The sequence below is a fragment of the Lissotriton helveticus genome, chromosome 11 (assembly GCF_964261635.1).
Source record: "Lissotriton helveticus chromosome 11, aLisHel1.1, whole genome shotgun sequence".
Lineage (NCBI taxonomy): Eukaryota > Metazoa > Chordata > Amphibia > Caudata > Salamandridae > Lissotriton > Lissotriton helveticus.
This window is the reverse complement of record NC_136072.1, coordinates 316,148,135-316,169,117: the sequence shown is the minus strand read 5'-3', so window position 1 is coordinate 316,169,117 and position 20,983 is coordinate 316,148,135. Positions and strand designations below refer to the sequence as shown.

The 20,983-nt window shown below is 46.2% G+C and overlaps 1 protein-coding gene across 9 annotated transcripts in view; it reads left to right on the top strand.

Moving 5' to 3' along the window:
• The window catches only part of SNED1 (sushi, nidogen and EGF like domains 1), a 2,618,914-nt gene that overhangs the window by 667,129 nt on the left and 1,930,802 nt on the right, over window positions 1–20,983 (top strand). For all 9 annotated transcript variants that reach the window (XM_078665627.1, XM_078665624.1, XM_078665625.1 and 6 more), the window contains exon 5: window positions 12,366–12,491. In XM_078665627.1, the coding sequence (XP_078521753.1) occupies window positions 12,366–12,491 (126 nt within the window). The remainder of the gene's footprint in view (window positions 1–12,365; window positions 12,492–20,983) is intronic.

Here is a 20,983-nt window from a genome sequence, read left to right as displayed (position 1 = left end):
TTTTGTGTTCAAGGGCCGCTGGGCTCCGCAGGGCAGCGCGTCTCTTTTCGGCGCCAAAACCGGCTCCACCGCAGCACCGGAGCAGGCAGTAATGTACCGTCGGGGTCCCCCGAGTTTCCACGGGGCGCCCGAGCCTTAAGTCAGGATAATTTGGCGGATTACGGGCAGTGGGTTCGGGAGCCTCGTCAGGCTGCCACCATCCTCGTTGGCTGCTAGCCACTCCCCCATTTGTCGCTAACATGTTGCCAGAAATAGCTAGTCGCCTCAAGGCCTGTGAGAGTTTGTGGACTACGTCTTCCGCAGTCTCCCTTTTGACTATGACCCAGTATTATGAGCGTCAGGAATTGGAAGCAAAAGGCAAAGAGGATTAGAAGGTTTATAAATAAATAAATAAATAAGGATTTAAAGATGAAAGTTATGTTGGTTCAAGTCTATGGTTTGCCATTCAGAGGTAGTGGTAGAGGCGGATGTGCAGTATATACCCCTGGTGTCCCCCCTTTCTCTTGAGCAACTTTGTCTTCTGATCAGTGTGCTTATTGTAAAGAGATTGGACATTGGCGTTCTGAGTGCCCCCTATTGCGAGGTCAGCAGTTTCAGAGGGGTAGAGGAAGCATGAGAGGACACCCAGGGAATTCAGGACATAGGGGAGAAATAGGAAATCGTCCCAGGTTTGAGGCAGTTGAACATGGACCAAATTATTCTAATACTTTTGACAGACGGAATCAATATCAAATGTCAGATTATTCGGCTGATGGTCTTGGGGATTATGATTATGCATAGGAATGCCAAGGATGGGGTAAGAACCGGTTGAGGGCCCAGTAGATCAGAAAGGTCCTTATGCTGATGCAAATGTTCTGGGCTCTACTGATCGTTTCTGGTTGATAAAGGGGCTACTCATAGTGCTCTGTCTAAACAATTGGTTCCTAGGGCTCCCCTGTCTGGCGCAATGATAACATCAATAGGATTCGATGGGACACCTACATCTAGCCCACTGTCACAGCCGCTTGCATTTAATATTGATGCATTCACTGCAGAATGTCCATTTTTGCTTTCCTCTAACACACCGGATAATATTGTGGGTATCGATATGCTGAAATATTTTCAGGCTACAATATGTTGTTCCCCAGAAGGTGTGCGTGTTATTTTAAATTATAACTATCCAATGGCTGAGAGATCTTGTCCCATTAAAGAGGATATCGCTCTGGCATTCTTACCTAGTACTTTGTGGGATAAATCAGATACCAATGTGGGACAAATGGTTATCCCACAAGTACATATTCAAGTGAAGGAAGGTGCTTCATTGCCTCGACTGCCCCAATATAAAATATCTTGGGAAGGCGAAGAAGCATTGACGTACATTGTTCAGGATTTAATCAAGGTGGGGGTTGTGGAAGAAGTCCCTTATAACATTTGTAATAGCCCTATCCTTCCTATTTTGAAAAGAGACGCTGAAACTAAAATTTACAGATTCATTATTGATTTACAAGAGGTCAACAAAATTGTGGTGCTCCAATATCACGGCACTTCTTACTATGGTTCCTCCTACTGCCACTACATTTTGTGTCATTGATTTAAAGAATGCAATGTTTTCAATACCTATTTATCCTGACAGCCGTTATTTGTTCGACTTCACTTTGAATAATAGATCTTGCAGATTCTGTAGAGCTCCACATGGGTATACAGAGAGTCCTAGCATTTATAACCAGGCATTGAAAAGGCCGCTTGATTCTTTTCCTGTCCTGAAAGGGATGGCTCTTATTCAATATGTCGACGATATCTTGTTGGCTGCCGATACCCCTGAACAGTGTAAAGAAGGAACACTGTCCTTGTTATCATTTCTTGCCTCTCATCATCACAAAGTCTCTCGGAAGAAATTGCAATTTTGTAGACAGCAGGTTACCTATTAAGGTCACCTCCTGTCAAAGGAGGGAAGTGCACTCACACCAGATCACATTCAGACCATTTTAGGCACTCCTGTGCCCCGTACTCAGAAGGAGGTCTGTGCACTGATTGGCCATAATTCGTTCTGTAGGCAGTGGATCCCTAGATTTTCGTTTATTATTAAACCCTTGTTGGCCCTTTTGACTAAAGACATTCCGATCCCTCTCCCATGGACTACTGAATGCGAGAATGCCTTTCAACAGCTACGTCAAGCTCTTTGTTCTGCACCAGTATTAGGAACTCTAGACTACACTAAGACTTTCACACTGTATGTACACGAGGAGTAAGGTTGTGCTTTCTCGGTTTTAACACTGACACACGGTGATAAATAACGTCCTTGTGCATATTTCTCAGCTGTCCTTGATCCAGTTGCCCGTGCACTGCCTGGTTGTTTGAGCTGTGGTGGCAGCAGCAGTGTCTATACGTCCAAGTGAGGGAATAGTCTTGTCACATAGATTGTTTGTGTTAGTACCTCATTCAGTCGCTGCCATGCTAAATCAAATGAAAACACAGCATCTGACTAGTGCCCGTTTGACAAGATATGAATTGACACTTTTGGCCCCTCAAATTACGTTGAAAAGATGTTTGACTTTGAATCCTGCTACATTATTGCCACTTCCAGCTACTCAGTCTCAATCACAAGAGTTGCATGCCTGTATATCCCTTACTGAAGAACAAACAAAGGGTCGTGTTGACCTGCAAGATACACCTCTTTCTAACGTTGATGGGGAATTATGGGTGATGTATGTTGCCTTAAGTTGCCTGATGGCACTATATCTGCTGCATATGCAATTACAACACTTCAGACAGTAGTTGAGACAGCTCGTATCCCACAGAAGTCAGCTCAAGCAGCCGAGTTTATAACATTGACAAGAGCATGTGAGCTTAGTACAGATTTGCTTGTTAACATCTACACGGATGGCTAATACGCCTTTGGCGTGGTAAATAGCTTTGGCCAGCTCTGGAAAGAAAGAGGCTTTCTCACTTCACATGGGACACAAATAGTTCATGGGGAATAAGTACATAATCTCCTTACTGCCTTGATCAATCCTAAGAAAGTGGCAATTGTTAAATGTAGCGCACACAAGAAAGTGACCTATAAAATAGGAGCAGGCAATGCTTTTGCGGATCACACGTGCAAAAAGAACAATTGATGGACAGAATGCAGAACAATGTAAATCATTCATCCCAGTACAGAGATCTGGGCCTAAATCCATCGTTTTTTTGCTCGCCATGCCATTCCAGTTTGGACCCAACCATATGCAAATCAGTCTTGACCCTGCGCCCAATGGGGTCAGTCCAGCCCAAACTGCCTGGCCAGGTCCTCCCTGGACTGGAAACGAAGTTTTCTAGGATCTGTGTTCGGGCTTTCAGCCAGGATAGATTGACTCTGGTGGCATGGAGAGCACGGGACCCACGTCTGGGCATACCCGTCCCACTCAGGGTGACAAATGCAAACAGAACAATTGATGGACAGAATGCAGAAAAATGTCTTTCATTCATCCCAGTACAGAGATCTGGGCCTAAATCCATAGTTTTTTTTGCTCGCCATGCCATTCCAGTTTCGACCCAGCCATATGCAGATCTGTCTTGACCATGCGCCCAATGGAAACAGTCCAGCCCGAACTGCCAGGCCAGGTCCTCCCTGGACTGGAAACAAGCAACCTAGGACCGGGTTCGGGCTTTCAGCCCTCATCAGCCAGGATAGCTTGACTCCAGTGGCATGGAGAGCACAGGACCCACGTCTGGGCATAACCGTCCCACTCGGGGTGACAAATGCAAAAAGAACAATTGATGGACAGAATGCAGAACAATGTAATACATTCACCCCAATACAGAGATCTGGGCCTAAATCCATTGTTTTTTTGCTCGCCATGCCATTCCAGTTTGGACCCAACCATGTGCAAATCAGTCTGGACCCTGCGCCGAATGTGAACAGTCCAGCCCGAACTGCCAGGCCAGGTCCTCCCTTGACTGGAAACAAGCATCCTAGGACCGGATGCGGGCTTTCAGCCCTCATCAGCTAGGATAGCTTGACTCCAGTGGCATGGAGAGCACGGGTCCCACATCTGGGCTTACCCGTCCCACTCGGGGTGACAAATGCAAAAACAACAATTGATGGACAGAATGCATAACAATGTGCAAATCAGTCTTGACCCTGCACCCAGTAGGAACAGTCCAGCCCGAACTGCCAGGCCAGGTCCTCCCTGGACGGGAAACAAGCATCCTAGAACCGATTTCGGGTTTTCAGCCCTCATCAGCTAGGATAGCTTGACTCCAGTGGCACAGAGAGCACGGGACCCACGTCTGGGCATACCCGTCCCACTCGGGCTGCCAAATGCAAAAAGAACAATTAATGGACAGAATGCAGAACAATTTCATACATTCACCCCAGTACAGAGATCTGGGCCTAAATCCATCGTTTTTTTGCTCGCCATGCCATTCCAGTTTGAACCCAACCATATGCAAATCAGTCTTGAGCCTGCGCCCAATGGGAACAGTCCAGCCCGAACTGCCTGGCCAGGTCCTGCCTGGACTGGAAACAAGTTTTCTAGGACCTGTTTTCGGGCTTTCAGCCAGGATAGATTGACTCTGGTGGCATGGAGAGCACGGACCCACGTCTGGGCATACCTGTCCCACTCGGGGTGACAAATGCAAACAGAACAATTGATGGACAGAATGTAGAACAATGTCTTTCATTCACCCCAGTACAAAGATCTGAGCCTAAATCCATCGTTTTTTTGCTCGCCATGCCATTCCAGTTTCACTGAGCCACTGGAATCAAGCTATCTTGGCTGATAATAGCTGAAAGCCTGAAACCGGTCCTAGGATGCTTGTTTCGGTCCAGAGAGGACCTGGCTTGGCAGTTCCGGCTAGACTGTTCCCATGAGGCACAGGGTCAAGGCTGATTTGCATATGGCCAGGTCTAAACTGGGGTGGCATGGTGTGCAAAAGAATGATGGATTTAACCCAGATCTTTTGACTGGAGGTGAATGCTTTGATTTGTTCAGCATTCCGCCCATCAATGTGTGTCTTATGCTTTGCGGATCACACAGCTCAGGAGACCGCAATACAGCTACGAACCACATCTGTGTATGTAGTTAAATCACAGGCTGAACGTCGGCATGATGCCAGGCAAGAAGTGCTGAGCATGCAACAATCTGCCTCTGTTGATGAATTAGACCAATGGTCCAAGGACGGAGCATTGGATAACGAGGGCTGTTGGAGGAATAAAGAAATGACCAAATGGAAGTTACCCTCTGCCTATTTAAACCCTATGATTCACATGGCAAGTGGGCCAGCACATGTTTGAGCATCCTCAATAGCAAAGCAACTTATGCAAGTTTGGGATCATCCAGAGATTGTCGGTATGGCTAAGAAAATAGTCCAGTCCTGTCTGATGTGTCTCCAGTATAATCCTGGAAAGGGATCACGAACTCCAACAGGAGGGTTTGCAATACCTACTGCACCTTTTGAGGTCCTGCAAATTGTCTACATACAGCTTGAGCATTGTAACAACCTAAAGTATGTCTTGGTAGTGGTGTGTGCCTTTATTAAATGGGTGGAGGCATATGCCACGAAAGTTAATACAACTCTTACTACAGCAAAGGTGCTCCTAAAGCAGTTTTTTCTGAGATTCGGCATTTGTTTAGTTTTGTGGAGTATAATATAATTAAATACCCAAAAATCCCTGTACCCTGGACATTGGTTAGCATTCATCTAGTAGGCATGAAAACATAGTTTGCTGGAAAAATATACTGTTTAAATCCAACATCACTCCCTCTCTATTTATGGTTAGGTGTGCGTTCTCTAATGCCTGACCATCCAAATCAAAACACTGTAACTGCAAGCGGGAGATTCCGGGCAGAGTTCAACTCGACACATCCAATGATGTCTGCCCCACTGAGACAGTCCATCCACCCACACTTGAAAGATAACTAAACAAAGTAAAAAATGTGTGGTGAAGAGGAAGGCACCTCACGGGCGAACAACCCTCGGGGAACTTGGCAGATGTTACCAATTCTATGCCCCTTTCTCATCATCGGTCGCCATTCCTTTTCCAAGAAGAAATCAGTGTCCAAAACAAAATGTGCAGAAAGATAGGTGCTGAACAAGAAGCTAAAGAAATCGCTCCCTGATGTGACAAGAAGAGTGATTAAAATCAACAGACACACCAATTGTACAACTTTATTACTAAATCTGGTGTGTGCTGGTGAAATAAAAAGGCTGGTAGCTTACTGTCGCATACCTGTAACCGACATGTTTCACTGCCCTGTGTATTTTATGGCAGATTCATCAGGGTTCACCAATCGGTCACCGCACCAGTGTTGGACATCTTTATTTTGGAAACTGTCTTGTGGGGTGACACCAGACACCATTTTATTGGGCAAGTTGTTGAGTATCTCATGAAAGGGTTGGGAATTAAGCAGAAGTTTCATGCTGCTTTTCACCCACAATCAGCAAGACTAGTGGAAAGTTACAACTATAGCCTAAAATTAAAATTGGCTAAGATACAGGCTTCCGCATCTTTGAAATAGCCTGATGCACTGCTTTTAGCATTGTTATCCATTAGATCGATACTACATACACGATCCGGCCTCACACCCTATGAGGCTGTTTTTGGAAGGCCAATGAATATTTGGGGGATTCCTAAGCCACGCCCTATACATGATGTACCCTATGTATTGATGAATGATTATTTGTCCCAGTTGACTGACAGTTTGTCTTCTATTTATTAACAGGTTCGGGAGACTCTTCCAGACACGTTGCAAGGTGAGGGCCTCTGCTCCCGCCCTGGTGACTTTGTGGTCACAAATTCCTTTCAGAGAGCCAGTTCCCTATCACCGAGATGGCGAGGCCCTGAGCAAGTGCTGCTGGTTACCAGGACTGCAGTTTGAGTGACGAATCGGAAGAACTGGGTCCATGCGACACACTGCCAGAAAGTGTTGCAAGACCTAGTGAGCCCAGCTGCGTTGGCAGATCACCGCGATATCCTGGTCACCGAGAAAGGACAAGCTGTGTCACCTGAAGGATCTGGGGAAGTCTTCCCAGACCACACGATTCCTGGTACAGCCAGATATCAGCTGCGACCCTGGAAGAAAGACACTTTGTTGCTGAAAAAGACCTAGCCACTGTCCTGGGTGGGTAAAGCCTGACTACAAAGGGGGGTAGCCTTTTAGTGACTGATCGTCTCAAAATCAGTGAAGAAATCAACGTCGGCCCAGGACCTTAGGGCACCATCGGTTTTGTTATTTGTCAACAAAATGAATATGCCTAAGGAGAACAAACCAACTGCTGCCAGAGTTTGTAGAAAAAGAACAATAATTGTTACTGGACTCACTTTTACTGTTATTGTTGCTGCAATAACATGAATTGTAGAGGAAGTAGCTCCTGCTCCAAATCTGCTGACTGCTACTACTCCTGTTCCCACTGAACATTATTACTTTACTCTTCCTTATCTTGAACAGAAGCACAGAATGTCCTACCTCAATAACACTTTCATTCAGATGTTGCACCATACACACAATGTTACAAATTTTACCAACTACTGGGTATGTGGAACGATGCCAGCTCATCAGAAAAAGGGAGGAACGCCTTTTATTCCCCAGCCATTTTCACATAATGGCTCCTGCAGAGCCTGGTTTGCATTGTTGTGGGCTTCTGAAGTTGCTAACATTACTTATGCTGATGTAGGAAGACTAAACGCTCAATTGAATAGGGTTTGTTACCCTCATGAGGAAGGAGATCCACAAGCTAATGGAACTGTATGGGAAATGGAAGAGTATCGTCGAGGAAATTCCTCTGTGCGCTATGTTTTCCCTAACACTCGAACAACCAAGGGAAATGGCCTCCTGTTATTGCTGTCACTGTCCATCACCACCCCCTTTTGTACCGCTTTGGCCGCCATAAGTGTGGCAGGGTATGCTCAGACGTGAGTCCCTTGCTCACTTTGCCACTGGATTCAAGCAAGCCGGGCGGAAGACGGCTGTAATGCCAGAAACCGGTCCTCGGAAGCTTGTTTCCGGTCCAGGGAAGGCATGGCTTGGCAGTTCGGGCTGGACTGTTCCCATGAGGCACAGGGTCAGACTGATTTGCATGTAGCCATGTCTGAACTGGGGTGGCAGAGTGGGCTAAAGAACGGTGATGGATCAAACCCAGATCTTTTGACTGGGTGTGAGTGTTTGATTGGTTCAGATGCTCTGTCCATCACCACCCCCTTTTGTACCGTCACTAGAGCTCGAGCAGATCTCTGTGTGAGCAGTATTGGCAGTATACCTGTGGGACAAAGTGACTGTACTATGGTGTTGAATATTACTGGAATGAACAATAGCAGCTTTTTCTCCTCACATAATACCTATTTCATTTGAGGAAGTAAATGTTATTATCATCTGCTTATTGGTTGGTCAGGTAGCTACTAAGTGTCCTTTTTGCTTCCACCTGTGTTTTTGGTACCTGCATCCTATCATAAAGACTATAAACTGTATAATGACATTTCTAAGGGCCGATTCAAGAGGTCAATAAATAATGATGAGGTGGATCAAACTGATACTGCACTGCAGCAGTATATTGACTTTAACTTGGGACTATTCTTCTTTGTTGGTGCGGCCTTAAACAGCCGAAAAATCAGACGTTTGACACGTGTTGTAGAGGCTGTAACCAATCAGACAGCAAAGGCATTTGGAAATATCACAGAAGAATTACAAATTGCGAGAATTGTGACACTCCAAAATAGGTTGGTCCTTGATGTCATCCTGGCTGACCGTGGTGGAGCATGTCGCATCATCGGGAGTAGCTGTTGCATGTACATCCCTGACCACGCCCTTTCTGTTTTTGATGCAATTTCCAAGGTGCACAAAATAGCCACTGAAATCCATCAGGATTCAGGAACATGGACTTTGACTGGATGGCTATGGAACATGTTTACTGTATGGGGCTGGAAATTACTGTCAGCGCTATGTATATTTGTTGCTATTCTTTTCACGTGTTGCCTATGTACCCAATGTGGCCCGTTGCTTTGTTCCCTTTGTGTTTCTACTTGCACCTCGTGTATACTGACTAAACAAAATGCTAAGAATGTAAATGCCCGTTTAGCAATAGATCAAGAAATTAGTAACATAATGTTAATTGATATATATGACATTTATCGTACCCCTTTAGAAGCATAACAAAATGTCTTATGCTAAAAGGGTCGTCTGTGGAAATCAAAAATAATTTCTGTTAGCATAAGCTGACGCCATTTTGTCTGTGGCATCCATTTTATTAGCTATGTAATTCCGTCTTCATTGCTGCTTGCCCTTCTATTCTGCTTGAGTCATCAACTTTAGTTAACTCCTTCTGTACTGAGCCAAAGCAAAGCATGTGCTGAGAAAAGGCCTGTAGATGCTGAAATGCACCTGGTTCAAGATGTAACTGTCAGATATTTTGTGCTGCTTTGAACAGTTCTGTTCCCCCTCCCACTTTGCTGACTAAGTGATTACTCATCTGCCCATGTCTGGCTGTAACTATTCTTGTGTAGGCCTGTACCTTCTATTTGTATCTACATGCTTACTCTGCAACAAACTCAGTATATAAGCACCATGGTCTGCATATTCAATGTACTACCTCCTGGAACACTTGAGGGTGTTGTATGGACGAAGTCCCACTCTTGAGAGATTAATAAACTTGTTCTTTGAATTCCAGCTTCAGTGCCAATCTCTATTTTGTTGGTCTATGGATCCGTGGACAAGATATGGGTGAACCCTGCACCGGTGTGCCCATTAAAAGGCACATTTCCACAGTTGAATGGTATGCATTTAAGGTGTTGGTGGAAGGCCAGTGCTTGGGAAAGACAGTGGGTTTGAGTCAAGAACTCAGTAGGGAACTCCACACACTTGAAGCTTGTATGCACTCGCTGGACAATAGACTGGGAGCAGGAGATGTGGCCAAGGTGCAGTTCTTGGAGGCTAAGAATAAATATAATGCAGCCCTGGAAAGGTTGCGTCTACTGGACCTCCATGCTTACCAAAAACGGTAGCATGCGGAAAGGGGACAATCAGGAAGGCTCTTGCCTGGCTAGTTAGGCCTGAGAGCAGGGGTGCGCCCATTACCCAATTGTACAGATGACTTATTACTATATCTGAGAGACGGTACACAGGGGAAAACTAATGCCCTGAACATACTAGAGGAGTTCTCTGCAATGAAGGGACTCTTAAGTTAATATGTCCAAGACGCATGTTTTCCCGATAGCGCCCTTGTTACATACACCTGTAACCCTCACGACAGGCATTAACTGGGTTCCTGGCTCCTTCAAGTATTTGGGCATACAAGTGTTTCATGAACCAAACAATATTTTGGAAGGCAATCTCGGCCCAGTGACATGCTCCCTTAAAACATGCATATGATTTTGGCTCTCCCTTAAACTACCAGTTATGGCCAGTGTGGCATTTTCTAAAATGGTAAAATGGTCATGCCTCCAAGGCTATTGTAATATTTTGTTAATCTCCCAGTGTTGGTCCCACGGAAGCGGTTTATGGATCTGGACGTGATGCTAATGGACCTAATCTGGGATGGGGCAGCACAGAGTCTCCCTGGCGGTTCTGCGGAGGGTTCCAGAGATGAGTAGCCTAGGTGCCCCAGACTTTGAGGCATATTACATAGCAGCTCAACTTCAACGGCTAGCCCATTGGCTAGATTGGAGGGGTGTGAAGACACTAGATACCAGGGCAATGGTAAACACACAAGGGTTACTACTTGCAAAAATTTTAAATAGTAAGATTAAGATCCCTGCACCTGGGGCTCTTTTGCAGGTAGCATTGAAAGTTGGAATAGGTGTCTCCGATGCACGGTAGGAGTTCCCCTTTATGCATCGGGCCTCCCTTTGGTAGGGGTCCCACGTAGCTATGCCCCCACCCCCTTCACTTAATGTCAACTGCGAGACTGTACGGCTACAGGCATAGTAACCGTTTGTGACTGTTTTCAAGACGGGGAGCGAATATCATTGGGTGGCTTCCTCACACTTCACGATCTGCCCCCTGGTCAGTTCCTAAATTGTCATGCATTGATAGAGACTTTCGGTTCTTTGTGGCGGGGAGGCTTATGAGAACCAGACACACATGCAGTACTGCAGGCGATGGTGACATTGGGGTCAGCACATTACCTGATCAAATGGCTTTACAGGGCGCTCATGGAGATAGCCATATAGACTCTTTGACACACACTGGAGAAATGGGGAGCCTTAGTGGTCGGGTAGCTGACTGAGGCGGAGTGGGGTAGGGTCATGAGCAGCCAGAAGAAAATTTCTAGGAACACTAACTTTAAGTTAACACAATTCAATTTTCTGCATATGACCTATGTCACCCCCCATAGACTAAATATTATGTGTGGGGTTTTGGGACAGCAGTGCCCGAGATGTGGAACACCAGATGTGGGATTTGCACATATGGTATTGGGATTGTCGGACCATACGAAATTACTGGTGCTTGATTGTAGCGGTGCTCAATGAGGTGCTAGAACGTTCATTGCCCTTTACGGCAGAGGTCTGCTTTCTACGATTATTGCCCAGACCTAAAGCTAAGAAAGTGGGCACTAAATTTATAGACTTGGCGGTGGTCCTAACGCGAAGGCATATCGCCCTCCATTGGCAGGCAAAGGTGGGACCTAGAGTAGTGGTTTGGGAACGAGATGTGGATACCTGGGCCCGAGCAGAGGAAAGAGTGTTAATAAAAGATGATAAGATAATCAAGGGGTGCGGCGACGACCAATTGCGGAGCTGTGATCTGAGGTGTAGCCGGCATGGCATGGCAGGAAGGAAGATAAAAGGCGAGCCGCTCTAGAGGCAACGAGACAGGGAAACAGTTAGATGTGTGAGAATGGAAAACTCAGCCGAAATCAGAGAATCCCCTCCTCAGCTGCATGTTAGTCCCATAGAACCTCATATATCAAAGAGTAGCAATCACCACATAGTTGGAGAACCGGAATACCTAGCATGAATGCTGACCCCAGGATGCCATGTTTGTTGAGATGTTTATTTCACAAGTTGCATAATGATCTCTTGTGTTCTATTGGGATATCTGGTATGTGGCAACAATCGCAACTCCCCTGAGGAACAATGTGAAATAAAGTCAATGAGCAAAGTTAAAATTATTGGGAGTGTTTATTAGTCGCATGGGTGATACCCTGGAAGTATTTTCATGCTTGAGAACCGAATGATCCAATTGTCTTCTCCTATGATGCCTTTATGTACATGTACATGTTTTTGTATGAACATGCCAATAAAGAGAGATTTCAAAAAAATGTATAGTTTGAGATTCTGGGAGAAGGCTTCTACATATAACGCCCTCATTTTAAATCTGTCTAGTTAGCTCTCTGACACCAGATTGAAATCTACAGTCAGAACAAGCTCTCTGGTAGTGACAAGCCTGCCTCTTTTGTGTCTTTATCTGCAGCATCTGTATGTTTAACACTGCGTCCTTGTCTCAATGGTGGGAAGTGCATTGATGACTGTGTCACAGGAAATCCTTCTTACTCCTGCTCGTGCCTTGCTGGATACACAGGGAAGACATGTCACATCAGTGAGTAAGCCATATTTGCCTTTTATGTGTATCTCAGTACCATGCTTGTTTGTAACTCTTTATTTTTTTTTTTTTATTTCGTTTTATTGATTTTCAAACAAGGTACACATGTATGTCATTGTAAACACCATAGGTCAGTACTGGAAATCTTACATTCATATACATCAGTCGGTAATAGGGACTCAAGCAATAACAGATGGTGAAGTATTAAAGTCTTTGGTCGCATTGAGCAGGGCGTGACACACAAAGGAGATTTCCGCTCAATAAAAAAGGGAAACCAAGAGAACAAGCAGGTGCAGTTGTAACACTGATATATGCATCATCTTACACCAATATCCTGTGCATCACATTAGGCATCTATCTTATCTCATTTCTGGCTTCTCCTGACCACTAGAATGGTTCCAATCATTACATTGCAAATGTAGTATAGTAGCACCATGTCCCCTTTTCGGAAATCCATTCATAAGTGCAATACTTTCATACAGTACACTGTAAAATGTGAATAAGAGAAACAAAAAAAATAACCGATGCCCTCACGTTGCAGAGTGCTATTGAGGATGTGCTAATAAATAACATGTTGATGGTGCCCAAATAATAGGGCAACGTATTTACGGTGCGCCGCTTGCAGGGCATTAACATAACCCAATAAGGCCATCATCGGTGTGGGCTCAATCTGTACATGTACCCTTAAAGATAAAGCTTCAAAGACAAGTATCCAGTATGTATTCACCTCTGGGCATTCCCATGCAAGGTGCAGGAAGTCCGCCCCAGGGGATCGGCATCTGTCACATCTATCCGTCTCTCTCAGTTTGTATCTATGCGGCCAGGGTGTAATACAATCTATGCAAATACTTGTAGTGAATCATACGTAATCTACTACTAGCTGACATCTGTTCAGTTTGCGAAGAACAGTATTCCCACTGCTCGTCCGTCATTACAATACCCAATTCCACATCCCAGCGCGTTCTTGCTAACGCTGACGGCTCCACTTTCTGTGTATGTACAGTATGATATAGTATTGAGACTAGGCGCTTAGCAGTTGCACTCTGAAGAATCAGCTGCAAAGGCGCTAGACCGAAGGCTCCACCGGGAAGTCTGGGGTAAGAGAGCGGACACCCGGTCTGAGACAAATGTATAGAAAAGGATCTAATGGCGTTTGTTGCACTCCCTGAAAGACATGTTCGATTGTCCGAAAAGTACCTGCATGGTACATGTCACCCCATGTTGTGATGTGTGTGCGTTCCATAAATTTATGAAAAACTGCCTCCTGGAGAAGGGGCATAGTAGGATGATACACGAGAGGCAGCAGCGTAGAGCAGAGCATTGGGGCATCCAGCATCCTATATATGCTAGCCCATGCCGCGACTGCGCATGTAATGGTGGTTGGTGTCTTGTCTCTGGTGGGGAACGATGCATACAGCGCGCCGTCAATAGGAACAGGTAGTGCGAGCCAGTGCTCTGCCGCTACCTGAGGCATGTATCACAGTTGTTGCACCCAGAAATATGCGTAGTGTGCCTGTGTGCTGATATAATATAATTCAAAGTTGGGCACCCCAAAACCTCCCTGTGAATAGGGCCGAATGAGAACGCTCCACTGCAACCTCGGCTGCGTTCCCCCCAGATCAATCGCGTCATTTCCGATTTAAGCATCTTAAAGAAATAAGCTCCCGGGTGGAATGGTATGTTCATAAACAAATAGAGCAACTGAGGGAGTACTACCATTTTAATTAGAGACACACGCCCTGCCATAGAGAGTGGGAGTGTTATCCAGCGAGACACTTTGTCCGATATGTGTGTCAGAGTCGTGCCATAATTGAGGCGCATCAACTCGTCTCTGTCCCTCGTTATGAGGATGCCTAGGTACTTCAAGTCATCCTCACACCATTCTAGTGGGTAGTCTAGTGGGAATCGAGTCGTTGCATTAGTGAGGGGGAAAATACAGGACTTGCCCCAATTTATCTGAACCCCGGAAAGCTTCCCAAACACTATAAATTCCCTAAGGATAGGATTCAAGTTGTGTTCCGGATCTCGAACATATAGCGTAATATCATCTGCATATAGAGATATCAAAATCTGTCTCCTATTACATCTCAGCGCTATATCCTGATGGTTCAACAGCGGCTCAACAGCTATCGCAAAAAGTAAGGGTGACAAGGGGCAACCTTGTCTGGTGCCCCTCGTGGCCGGGAACGCCTGGGAAACCCTGCCATTAATAAGCACTTTCGCAACCGGTGAACAATATAGCAGCTGTATCCAAGAGAGGAAAAGGGGTGGAAATCCCATACGTGACATCACCCCAAAGATATAATCTAACTCTATCGAGTCAAAAGCCTTTGTGGCGTCTAAAAAAACAGCTGCTAAAGGCAATTCCAAAGCGACGTTATTCAAAACTGTAAATAGTGTTCTCAAGTTGTGAAATGTCGCCCTTCCGGGGACAAAACCTGACTGATCGGGTAAAATCAAATTTTCCATGAGCAATCTGAGCCGCGTGGCGATGAGTTTAGCCATTATTTTCACATCACAATTAAGCAGAGGCAGAGGAATCACACTGCTGAGGTATTTTCCCTGGCTTTAAAAGTGAGGTAATGAGGGCTTCTCTCATAGAGGGAGGGAGATATCCTGTGTCTAGTGCGTCCTCATAGACTACTTGCAGTATGGGGGCCATCAAATCTATGTACGTTTTATAGAATTCTATGGGGATGCTATCTGTTCCTGTGGCCTTCCCAGATTGCATGTGCATAATAGCCTCCCTTACTTCATCAAGCTCAAACTGGGCACACAGAAATTGTCGCTGTACATCACTCAACCAACCCAGTGTTACATCACCCAAATAATTATCCAGATCCAGCGCATCTGCCCGTTGTGTAGTATATAAGTGTAGTGCGAGGTAAAAGCATTAAAAATATTCGCAGTGTCCCTGTACACCACCCCATCCAGTCCTTCCAATTCCAGCACATAGTTGGAGTATCGTGGTTTTCTAATCGTTTCGGCAAGTGCTCTGCCCGGTCCCTCCCCCTCTCCGTAGCGACGAGCCTCCCAATATTTCCCCCTAAAGCGTTTCTCTCTGCGTGCTGTGCTGTGTCCATAAACTCTGTTAGTGTCTCCCCAAATTTCGATTGTGTGGCTCCATCTGGTTGTCGGGGCAGCTTAACCTCCAATGTTTTGAGTTCGGACTCTAGTTTACGTATTATGTGCATGATGTCTTTAAGTATTCCAGCCCCCTTTGCTATGCAATATCCCCTCAATGTAACATTAAAGGCCTCCCAAATGGTTTCCACACTATCAACTGTATCCTTATTTCGCACAAAAAAATATTGCACCTCCTCCCTCAATTCCTCTTTAAATACAGAGTCTAATAAGAGGGTGGCCTGCAACCTCCAGCTGCCACGTGGTGGACAGTATTCCGTCAAGGACAGAGTAAGTTTGACAGGTGCATGGTCCGAATATGTGCGGGCCAGATGTTGCACCTGAGAGATGGCTGGGCAAAGCCCTGTGGAAAGGAATAGATAGTCTGGTTGAGCCCAAGATGCCGCTTGCGCCGTAAAGTGGGTTCCCTCCCGACCATGAGGATGCATGTGCCTCCAGGCATCAATAAAATGATACTCAGTGAGCGTATTACGCAAAACCGCTTGGTGTAGTGATGGGGGGGCAGGATGCGATCTATCAGCTTCCGGATTGTGTGTCACATTAAAGTCCCCGCCCCATATGATGTGGTTGGACCCGATGTCAAAGATTTTTGCCCACAAGGTAGTATAGAATTGCGGATAGTCTATATTCGGCCCATAGCAACAGGCTAGTGTAATTGAGTCGGACCCCAGTCTGCCCCATGCCAGGCAATATCTCCCCTGCGTGTCCCACGTGGCCCCAGCCAGCATGAATGGTGTGCGCTTCTTTACAATTATAGCTGTGCCTCTCGCATGCGATGAATAGGTGGAAAAGATTCTGTGCTCTTCACATTTACTGGCAAAAGTGTTGTTACGTTGTGGGCTGAAATGTATCTCCTGCAACATTGCGACATGTATCTGGTGTCTATTCAGGTAGGCCAATATGTGTCTCCTCTTACGCGGATCTCCCAGCCCTCTCACATTACATGTAACAACATTTAACCGGTCGACGTTCGTATTAGTAATAGCTTCGTGTGGTTACCAGACAAACGGTTCCCAGCCCAGGAGCGTTAGCCAATACAGAAATGCGTCCAGTGACTAGATTCAACTCCCGCCTTGCCCGACCGTCAAACAAATCACACAGTATTTTAGCTGAGATGCAATTAAAAACATCATGTATACTGATGACCATGTGTAAACTCCAACTTACCCCTTCGATCCCAACCCCTACCCACTGTAGCAGCCCCAACTTGCCAGAAGAAAAGTCCCACCCCCCTCCTTCCCTGCAAGGAGAACATCAAAAGAAAACAATCAACCATCTTGTCAATGAACCCACAATAAGTAATAGTGTGGGAACACCTGGTGGGGGCTTCTCCTAGGTGGCAGCACAGTTACCCCTCACCTCCTGAGTCCACCGTAGGATCACCTTGGGGCTCTAGAGTGTTGAGGGTGCCTGGTCTACGATAAAATCGCTCTCTCATCTAACAGCTGGACATGACATATGCTTAATGGAGGAGACACAGTTGCCCCGTGATTATTACATCTTGTTATAGAACCCAAGTTTTAGGCGACTAAGGAAAGGTTTGTCAGGGTGAATCATCCCCCGCTCCCTCCAAAGAGGATTGTTGCAATGCCACCTGACTCCTGCCTCCGCGCTGCGTTTGCCTGATATGCTTGAGGAAGTCTTCCACCAGTTGTGGTTTGGTAAAGAAACATTGCTTTCCCTTATGGGTGACCCTAAAGCGCGCCGGATACAGTAGAGCATAGTCAATTTGGGCTGCTCTCAACTTATTCTTGACTTCTGTGAATTTTCGCCGCTCCTCCTGGACTATAGGAGTGAAGTCCGGATATATGGAGAACTTATTCCCATCATATGTAAGCTGTTGTTTGCTTCTCGCTACACGCAACACCACATCACGATCTCTGTAATTCAAGAGTCTTGCTATTAGTGGCCGTGGTGTGGCACCTGGGGGGGGTCTCGATCCGAGTGAGCGATGAGCGCGCTCCACTATGAAGTGCTTGGATAACGATTCTTCTCCAATAGAAGATAGTAACAGTTGTTCCACATATTAATCCATTCTACCCGTATTCGTTGATTCTGGAATACCAAATAGGCATATGTTATTGCGCCTACTGGGCACTTCCAAATCCTCATTTTTGGCAGAAATGAGTTTCAGGAGTTTGTCCATGCTCGCAAGTTGTGCCGTGGCTCTGTTCGTCGTGTCATCAGTATCCGATATGCGCCTCTCTGCTTCCTTTAAGAGGTCATCATGTCCTTCCAATTTGTGCGCTATAGCGTCCATTCGCGATGACATCCTGTCAACCTTATCCACTATAGTGGCGAATCCTTGGCGTACTTCTTGTAGGATACTCTGCACATCAGTCACTTGTTATGCTGTAGTTCGCTGCATTTCGCCTCCATTGGCTTTGTCGTGTTTTTCCGGCGGTCGACGTGTACCTCGCTTCGACGCCTCGAAATTGAGTTTAGGCTGCCTAGTATCTGGTTTGCCCATGATCATCTGATAACTCTCACACACCCTCCAGTACTTCGTAGCCGTCAGTGCACTATGGTGGAGCAATTGCTTGCCTTACCAGCCGGGGTATATATCAGGATAAGTACACAGTGCGGAGCCAAGCAATCACGTGAATCCTTGAAGATGCGGCCGCTCCCCAAACTCGGGTAAAGCTCAATCTGAGGAACAGCGCTCCCTGGGCTGGAAGGGGTTGTATATGCACAGAGAGCCAGCCTCGACCCTATGCCGTAACCCCAGTGGGCCTCTCCTCTGCAGGGCACTTCCACTGTGTGAGTTTTCGCGCTTCTTTTCGGCTCTATTTATTTATTTGTTAATATTTCATCCCAGATAGTTGCTCGCTCAGCAGACAACCACGGGCCCCTTGCTCCTAGGTGCCCCCACCAGCCTCTCAAACGACCAACAATGTCACAAATGGCAGCGTTGTGTGGCACCTCCTCGCTCTCTCCTCCTGACCCAACGCGCCGCGGGCCCTAGTAAGCAGCAGCAGGCACTGGGGGAATTTCAAGGGTTGCATTCATGCCCCGCTCCTGCGCAAGGAGACCGTCAAATATCTCACGTCTCTCTGTTGAGGGAGCGCCTCCCCCGCCAACACCCTGGCAGTCACCAGCCGCCGATAGCCTGCAGCTCATCACTCCACAGGAAGGTACGGGGGGGAGAGGATGGGGGGACCCGTCCCAAATATGCCGCCAGCAATACCGGACAGTGTCTTGAGCGGGGGGCACCACTTATCGCAGCAGCCATGGGGGGTGTGCAATGGATGGCCGCACCAGAGTCGATAGCGGCAATCACGCAGGGCACTCCTTTCGCTGGGCGCCTTGGCTTTCATAAACTCCGCGGTGCCAAATTCAGTCGTGCGCAGGGTGCAAGCAGTCTGGTGGTCGCTTCGCACTTACTGTGAGGAAGAGTGTGGCTGCACCGCCGGTAGTCAGAGCGGCCTTTTCCCAGGGCTTAGCCTCCTCGTGGCCATCCTCAGGCTTGCGCAGCTCCCATGCCGCCTCCGCACCTCCCAGCAGCCCCACGCCTCCTCCCGCTAAACTTTTGCCGAGGCGTGACGGGAGTGTGGCAGCCTCTTTTTTGCCGAAACTCTCACCGGAACTGCAGCGAGTGATCAGCAGTAGCGGGGCATTAGAAATTCGTCACAGCTGATCCGGAGAGCAGGATAATTGTTGAACAATTGTGCCAGGCTGCAGGAGCCTCACACAGGCACAGCCTTGCTGCTTATGCGCCACCTAGCACCCCCCCACTTGTTTGTAAATCTATTTATCTATCGGTACATATTTATATGGAGCGGCCTAAATATTTTGTAGGAGCCCACCGCTGCCTCTGTTGAATCATGGTTGCTGAACACCAGAGCTGCCTAATCTTGATTCCATGTATGGTGCAATGGGGTAACCCAGTATCCCTCAGAACCTGGGCATGCACAACAGAGAAAACTGTTGGGTTTGTCGGGTAAGAACATTTCTTTAAAATTCAGAACATTTGTGATGTCAACAATGTTGGTACAAAGGGAACACAAGACAAAAAACAATTTCTGAAAACCAAGTTTTTTTCTTTTTTCAGTAAACACAAAAACTCAATTCCAAAATCACATATAGAGCCTGTCTAATTATTCAAAACAGTGAAATGACGCAAGTGACGAAGTGCCCAAGTGAAGGGTGGTGACTAGGTGTATATACATATTGAGTGAAAGTTTGTTGCAGGGAAAAGGGAATACGTTTTGTTAGTCCACACTATCTACAATACAGATTTATCTTGTCCAAGCAACATAATGCCTCGTTATTTGAGAACTAAGAGACCCTGGAGCAATTGGTCAATAAAGCAGTTGACGTTTTGACCCTAACAAACGCAGCAATGAAGAATGTCGTGTCGGGTCTTCTTCAGGACAGGGAGTGAAAGGAGACAGCTCAATCCAAGACTGTATTGATTCGGATGATTGAGGATTCAAAACGTCATTTTCTTTGTGAGTACGTTGAACCTGAAAAGGCAAATTTCTGGATGGAGAGTTGGGGAAGACACTGTAGTTGTAATTATCTTTGTGGGTGGAAACTGTCCCAGAAGGTTGTTAAATGATGATCGTATATCAATCAGGATTACTGGTATGGAGCGTCAATTCATTCCGTCAATTTCTTTGAAATGCGCTGTGTAATGGCTTGTTGGTGGTCGGAATATCAGGTTTCATCTATGGGATGGTTTGCCTGGGGAGAGAGGGAAAATACAGATGTTCATTTTCACTAAAATTATTAGTTTTCTTTTTATCAACTTTGAAAGGATGAAAGGCTGAGTGGGGCGCTGTAGTTCAAACCATGGGGTCAAATACAGATCATAAGCATAGTGGGAAGGCTTAGTGGATGTATTAGTTCACTGAGCCTTCATACCCAGCTAAGAGATAAGAGGCCTGCAACTGTCCAGATTCCCTTTAAACCATCACCAGTATTGCCAGTTTATGTTCAGAACAGTTTCTCATCAAATCATATTCATCCAGCCACCCATACACTCTCATTCCTCAGCTGTACCATCCACTCCCACCCACGCATTCACCCATTCTGCCATTCGCCCACTTACTCATGCTCATCACTCACTCAGTCATACTTTCTCATATATCAACCCACTCATTCCCCTAATTCACATTGCCTCACCCACTCACAGTTGTACTTTGGATTATTAAAATATGTTATTGAAGGCAGTGGGTTGCACTTCAGCCAATTCATTGTGCTTTAATGAGCTTTCATCTACCCACCTTATCATTACCAGAGTCAACCACTTTCTTAAGATCATTTACTAACTGACACACATTCAACAATTCATTCACATTTACCCGCCTTACATCATTTACCTAGCCACTCATAGTCATTCA